Source organism: Lygodium microphyllum, chromosome 16, assembly GCF_053477565.2.
Source record: "Lygodium microphyllum isolate KBCC chromosome 16, Lygodium_microphyllum_v1.1.10, whole genome shotgun sequence".
Lineage (NCBI taxonomy): Eukaryota > Viridiplantae > Streptophyta > Polypodiopsida > Schizaeales > Lygodiaceae > Lygodium > Lygodium microphyllum.
Window position 1 is genome coordinate 84,158,744 of NC_141150.1, and position 7,662 is coordinate 84,166,405.

The following is a 7,662-nucleotide window of genomic DNA, read 5'->3' on the forward strand; positions in this document are numbered from 1 at the left end:
ATGGAGGGATCCCGTGGGGTGGAGAAGTTTGTGATGGTGTCTTGGGTCAACACATGTGCAGGGGTTCTGCCTATATTTTGAGAGTTGAGTGAGACCAAGGATGTGAAATGGGATAGGTGAGGAGGGACGGGGTCCATGGGTGCAGAGGATATTGTTGTTGTGGACATTCCCATAGAAGAAGACTTGTTGATAGGAGAGTGAACAAGAGTGGCCATGGATGAAGATAGGGTTATTGGTGAGGAGTTAAGAAGAAGAGTCTTATCTCTATTAGCACATTGGATGATGAGGGTTACTGGGTTTTCTCTAGGGATTCTTCTTGGAATATCGCATGTGAAAACCTTGTTCTAGCGCGTGGTGCCAAGGCTTGCACTTTATATCCCCAATTGGTTGTATATGGATCCATAGATCATGTTTTGTTTGTGGTTATTGCATTTCCACATGTATTTCTTTTACATCATTCCCTTGGGCACATGTCCTTAAAGGGAATGAAAATGCTTACTTGTTTGTAGCATCTTCCACCCCTTGACTATAATTATTTTGAGTCATGTGATCATTGTTTGTATGGTAGATAGACATGTAGTATGCATAAGAAGTCTGGCACTCTATGCATAGGTGAGCTTTTGCCTTTTGTTCATTCTGACGTCTATGGACCTATGCCCTGTCTGTCATAAGAAGGCATGAAGAAGTACTTTATCACATTCATTGATGATTACTCACACAAAGTTTGGGCATATGCCATAAAGTTGAAATATGATATTTTGGCTACCTTTCAATGTTGGCTTGCACTGGTTGAGAACCAGTCTGGGTATAGGCTCAAAGTCCTACAATCAGATAATGGGTGAGTATGCAGTTTTGCTATGAGAGGGTATTAAGCATTAGTTAACCATCCCATATACCCCACCCCACAATGGTATGGTTGAATGTATGAACAGGAAAATACAAGAAAGGGTCTGTAGTATGCTTAAGGAAGTAGGCTTAGATGGAAGTTGTGAACTGCATGATGGTGTGATTGTTATTGCATCATTTGATATACGTTTGAAAGGATTGTTTATGTTTGCTAGAATCTAGATCTCTAATTGAAAATATTGACAAACATGAAGCTAGTTGTGAGATCCTACTCCAAGGGGGTCATGGTTATTGCTTTGAGAGGCTTAGATAGGCTCCATAGCGAAAGGTCTATCCGTAGGGATAATCTGAAGCAGTAGGAAATGTGGGTGCCATGGGGGACCCTCGCCATAAATCCTACATTGTTCCTAGAATCCAATGAGCCCCTACGTGACCTATCATGGGATCCTAGAACTGTAAATACTAGTTATATGGATTGAATCTTGGTGGGCAGAATACCCTCGTGGAATTCTGTGCATCTTCCGTAGGGTCAAAAAGATGGAAATTGTAATAAATTCCAATATAATAGGAGGTGTTTTAAATTCAAGGATTGTTTGAATTGTATGTGTGTCTATGAGATAAATTACTTAAAAGAACATGTGGTTTAACGAACTAATTAAGGAATTTGGTTTATATGTTCCAATAAACATGCTATAGGTAATTAAAAAGCTAAAGATGATTTTGTCTCATCAAAGGAAAGCGAGTGGGCTTAACCCCTGAGACAGGTCCGTCCAATGATAGGGTCTTGGTTAGCTAGGAGATATTCTAAATCGACAATAGAAAATAGGTAGACAAACCTAGTCATTAGGTAGAACGGACTTGCATTGTTTTAGGGGGCTAGAATGGGATTTTGCCTTATTGGGTAGGAGGTTTGACATACCGCACTCCCTTGCATCTCCCATTCTGTTTGAACCAAGTGCAATGGCAACTCCGCTTCAGATCAACTAATCCTATAGAAGTCAAAACTCAAGATTAGTAATGCTAGCTGGCTACTAGGAGACCCCTCTGATTTTAGGAACGTGGAAATTTAGGTCAATCCTAGTGGGTTTGGTCGGAACACTTCCGTTGCGATGTAGACTCAATGGGGTCTAAGTGACAAACCTTGTGATGTTCCAAGGGAGCGTTGGCTAGCATCATTTGGAAAGCCACAAGAGTTTTGAGTCAGGACAATAACTCTTTCCGTACACTTGATCAATCAATATCCTTGCAATACTATTAACTTTCAAGTTGCAAAGGAGGTGTAGTCTGGAAAACCTCTCTTATATGCTCATTTGTGTATATTTGATTGTGAGAGTTTCTACCATGTACCCAAGGACAAGCACACAAAGCTGGATCCTAAGTCTGTAAAAGGAATCTTTCTTGGTTACGGGGATGGAGGTGAGATGGGCTATCGGCTATGGGATCTAAAGGCTTGGAAAGTCATGCACATCCATGATGTAGTTTTTCATGAAAAGATGTATAAGCTGTCTGAGCAGATAGTTGAGATACATATGGTTATATTTTAGGTTAAGCCTCCTCCTCCCATACAACCAACTAGATATCATAGAGAAATACCATAGTTGATGCTCTAGTGGCCCATGACCATGATGTTAGATAGAATATGCAAGCTCCTCAGCATGCCTTAAGATGCTCTACTAGATCCAGACATCCTCTTTAGTGGTTTTAGCCCTCCATTGATTATGTGAGGATAACAAATGCATGTGAGCCTATCATTTATGATGAGGCCATGCACTGTGGTGATAGTCACTCTTGGGAGAGAGCCTAGACTCCCCAAGCCGACCTGTAAGGCCAGATTGGTTGCTAGGAGCATGGTCTTAAGTTCAAGGAAGCCTTTTCTCTTGTAGTCAAGATGATTACCCTACACTTGGTACTAGCATTGGTTGCTTAATTAGATATGGAGCTTTGTCATATGGATGTTAGGAAACCTTTCTTACATGGGGACTTGAATGAGGATATTTTTATGAAATAGCCTAATGACTTTGAGGAAAAAGGCATGGAATACCTAGTGTGCGGATTGAGAAAGAGTCTTTATGGCCTTAAGCAGGCACCTAGGGAAAGATACCATATGTTTGATGCTTTCATGCATTCACATGGCTATACATGTAGTGATATGGATTTGTGTTTACACAGAAGAAGGATCATGATGGTAGCCTTTTGATTTTAGCACTCTATGTGGATGACATGTTGATTTCTATGAGAGCTCCTAATAAGTTGGATACTCTGAAAAGTTGGCTCAAGAAGAGGTTTGAGATGAAAGACATGGGACATTCCTCACATATTCTTGGGATATGCATTACACGTGACCACCATTAGGGGCTCCTTTACTTATCACATAAGAAGTATATCTAGAAGGTCTTTGAGTGGTTTCATATGCAAGATGTTAAGCATATTTGTTGTCCTTTGCTTTCTCATGTGAAGGTGAGCCATGCTGATTGTCCATAGTATGATAAGAAGAAGGCCAAGATGGCAAAGATTCCTTATGCATCCATAGTGGACATCTTCATGCATGCCATGATAGCCACTCCTCCTAACATAGCTTTTGCAGTGGGAGTTGTGGCATGCTATATGGCTACACCACCTAGTAGGCGACATTGGGATGCCGCAAGGGTATCATGAGGTACCTGAAGGGCACAACAGATATGTGCATATATTATGGTGGCCAGGATACAGAAGTTGTGGAGTACAGTAACTCTGATCATGCAAGACATGGAGATAGTAGCAAATCATCCTCTGGCTATGTGTTTACCTTTGTTGGGGGTGCTGCTTCTTGGATGTCCATGGTGCAAAAATGCATGGCTTTCTCTACTACAGAGGCTGAGTATATTGCATCCACTGAGGCTTGTAAGGAAGCTCTTTGGTTAGGCCGCTTGGTGGAAGACCTTGCTATCACTCATGTTGTTCCTACACTCCATTTGGACTCTATGAGTGTTATCTAGTTAGCCAAGGATCAAGTATTTCATGTGAAGATGAAGCACATTGAGTAGTGATACCACTTTATCAAAGAGGTCATTGATGAGGAGAAGTCTGTTGACCTTGTAAAGATCTCAACACTAACCAAAATCTCGAAGATCTGCTCACAAAAACTCTCTATCTATTCTTGTTGCCTCTTCACTCGGGGCACATTCACCTTTAAGTGGAAGGTTGTTGGGGGTAAAGGTTCATGTGCCTAGCCGCTCGTGTATTACTACACTGACAGTACCCACACCTACACACTAGTGGTGGCAGGTTCCCAACATTGTCACTTCATTCTTTATTCTTTTAGTGACATTTGAATTAAGGGGAGGCTGGTCACACGTTGTGATTGTTAGAGTTCCCACCTCTTGAGTCTCTCTCTCTCTTGCTCTCTTGCTCCATCGGCCAAGACTCACACCTCCCTTCCTTTTGCTTGCTTATACTTCCACTTGGGCTTCTCCCTTCAATTACTATTGGCTATTAGCTATGTCCAATGATGTGAATTCAAGGAGACTTTGACGTTCTTGATGTTGCCTTTGGAGATGCATGAAGATGTGGAGGAAAAGGGCATTGATATACATCTCACTCTACATCAAATTCTATTGATACCTCCTCCACATCTAAAATTTCACCTAATTCTCCTTCTTTGTCTAACTCCCAAGCCCCTATTAGAACTCAACCTCTTTTTGAAACCTATGATGCCCCTACATTCCTTTATGCCTTGCTTACCAGTTGTCTCTCTTCTACAACACAAGATGTTAACTACCATGCTCTACTTAGTCCATCAATACTACAACATTAACACTCATTTCTCAAACTCCTTCCATGGATGATATCCCTGATGGGACTATTTTTGTCAAGGATACCCTTTGTGGCTCTTAGGTTGATTTTTGCCGTGTAGTTATGTTGTCCAAAATCCAATCCCTAGAGTCCGATGGCACTTGGACCCTAGTACCTCTTCTTGCTAGTCACAAAGCTATTGTATGTAAATGGATCCTCCCTTTAAAAAATAAACCTAAAGGCTCCATTGCTCACAATAAGGCCCACCTTGCCGCTTATCGCGTTAGCCTCAACTATAATGAGACCTTCTTCCTAGTTCTCCATGTGGTATCCTCTTGGATGTTACTTGATTTGGCCATTGTGCTTGACCTTCGAATCCATCATTTCGATGTATATATAGCCTTCCTTCACAACCATCTCTCATATGCGATTTATATGCAACAACTACCTCCCAATTTTTTCTCCCCAACGCTCACTAATTATGTTTGTAAACTTCATTCTTCCCTTTACACCTTCCATAATCACTTGCATATGGTTTGAGAAATTTAATCACTTTATGCTTTCATAGGGATATAGCAACCCCACTACCGAATCTAATATTTATATCCATTCACTTTTGTTCTAGGATTTTTGGTAGTTGATTTATATGGTGGTGATATTCTACTGATAGGGTCCAACTTCCAAGTCATTACTTGTGCAAAGCAATAATCTTAGCTAGCTTTTACCATCATTGATCTTGGCTCTTTATCTTATTTCTTAGGGCTCCAATTAGAACACCATTGTGAACATGGCTTTCTCATAGTCTATCAACACAAGTTTACATTAGATATTTTTGTAATCCTTTGGTTTTGAAAGTTGCAAAATAGTTCTTAACTTATGCCAGATACTTGCAAACTTTCCTTGAACGATTTTCCTAATTAAGCAATAGTCCAAAATAGAGTACATGAGCCAATATCCCTAGGATAAACCTCAAGGAATGCACCTATATGAAATCATCCATATAACGTCATGTGGTTGAGGTAGCTTCTAATGTCGGCGTGCAGAATGTCACCATGAGCATTGTTCTCTCATACTCGGCCATTAGGTATTTGGTGATGGCTATACACCTCATCAATTAGCTGTCCAAGTTCATGCAAAATCCCGATACGAAGCCTTGGAAGGCCTTACTCCGCATGCTTCGATATCTTCATCACACTTCAAATCTTGACCTTTGTTATTTCAAGGATCAAACCTTGCATCATCTCTCCTCCTTGCTTGGGCAATCTAACTCGGATTGCATGGGGAGTATCGATACTCGAAGACCAACTTTGGATTTTTTCTACGTGCTTCCTAGTGGCCCAATTACTTGGCAATCTCATAAGCAAGCAACTAGTAGTTCATCGTCAACCGAGGCACAATATGTGGTAATGGCATCAACATCAAAAGAAGAATTGTGGAATCAAACACTATGGAAGAATTAAAAGTTATGGCTAGGAATTGTTTGAAAGTTTTCTCTATAATTTATAATGTGTTTATCTTGCTAGTAATCCAAAGCACTTGAAAAATACAAAGGATGTTGACGGAAAGTATAATTTCATAAGAGAGATGGTCGAGGAGACATAGAAACTCAGGCTGGACTTTTTGACAAAACCATCACCAATCGATAAACATGAGAAGTGTTGCAAAAACCTCCGCATGATCAGATCTAGCAGAAATTAAAGATGCCTCAATTAAGTGGGCTAGTGAGATAATATTACTAATTAAGTCACTTTACTTGGTGATGGGGAATTTGTAAATAGCAGTCATGCCAAGCGACACAATCGCATGAAGCGCTTATTCAAGGCAGGAAGGAATCGTAAGACAATTCGTCTCTTCTTACTCTGAGTGCTCTGTGCATTTCAAATATGACAACATTGAACTACACCAAATATGCGGCGATGAACGATTGTTGGTTAGTGGGTGTTGGCTATAGTTAGCTATGTCCAACGATGAACTGGACGGAGAAGTTGACGTCCTTGATGCTACCTCCGCAGGTGCCCGAAGCGGTGTTGGCACAGGTGTCGAAGACGTTGAGGAAAGAGGCATGGACATTGCCGTTGTCGTAGGTAACGTCGAAGGACTCAAAGTTGGCCATGAAGAGGGTGCATGTACCGAAGACGAACGACGCAGCCGTCCGCGCAGAAACCACAATTTTGCTATCTGTCACCTGCCCAGTGCCCACCCCACCACCCGACGGAGGATTTCAAAAACCTTTCTCACAACCGACACTAACTAAGCAAGCTTGATCAGTTGCTTCAAATATAGACGAGGATTGAGTTCTTTCCCAACGCTGTCATGAATGGACAGACAAACAACGTCTAATGCACAAGCTGCCCTTTCCCGACGCTGTCATGAATGGACCTGTTGACAATTATCATTAGAGAACCGGTTGTACCTGCGTTAGCGCCGCCTGGCAGTCCGCCTCGAGTGGCTGCATGTTATTGTCGTTCTGGCACACCACCCCACCTGCGGCCGCTCCCATCATCATGTCATCATGGATCGTCGACATCATGATTATCATCATCACCATCGCCTGCATAAATATAATCCAAACCCCCATGATCACGGCCTCCTTAATCAGATCCCTCCTATATGCCCCTGCGCGCGTTATACGTAGAAGCAAGCTCTCGTTGATTGCACTAGCGGATGCAGTTAGGCCTTTTGACTCTAACTTTGGCGGTCCATTATATATCTCTATATTACGTCAAGGGCCTCCTGCCCTTCAATTACGTTAAGCCCTCGTTATTCTGCCGCCTGCCCTTTTGTGCATGAACGCATCCACCTGCCGCTTGGCCGTATGATATTCAAAGTTTCAGCATATGTGAACAGATGGTCCTCTACATGTGAAAAGTTAGGAAGCTAGAAAAACGCTCTTTCCAACACTTGTTTGACAAAAAGTCATGTACAAGAACGAGGATTGATCCTCTCGAGATCATATCGGAATCCACCATTTGTTTCCATGCGTATGATTGATGATGCATCCTTTTAAACACAAGAATATGATATACCCCTTTGTAGAGCTCCTAT

General features: G+C 41.7%; 1 protein-coding gene across 1 annotated transcript; it reads right to left on the reverse strand.

Moving 5' to 3' along the window:
- Positions 1 to 6,227: 6,227 nt before the first annotated feature.
- LOC148023054 (uncharacterized) lies at positions 6,228 to 7,165 on the reverse strand. The gene is made up of 2 exons (XM_087695299.1): positions 7,031 to 7,165; positions 6,228 to 6,802 (listed from the first exon to the last, which is right to left on the reverse strand). Exons 1-2 carry the CDS (start codon positions 7,163 to 7,165, stop codon positions 6,569 to 6,571), a joined length of 369 nt encoding a protein of 122 aa, XP_087551425.1. The 3' UTR covers positions 6,228 to 6,568.
- Positions 7,166 to 7,662: the final 497 nt, after the last annotated feature.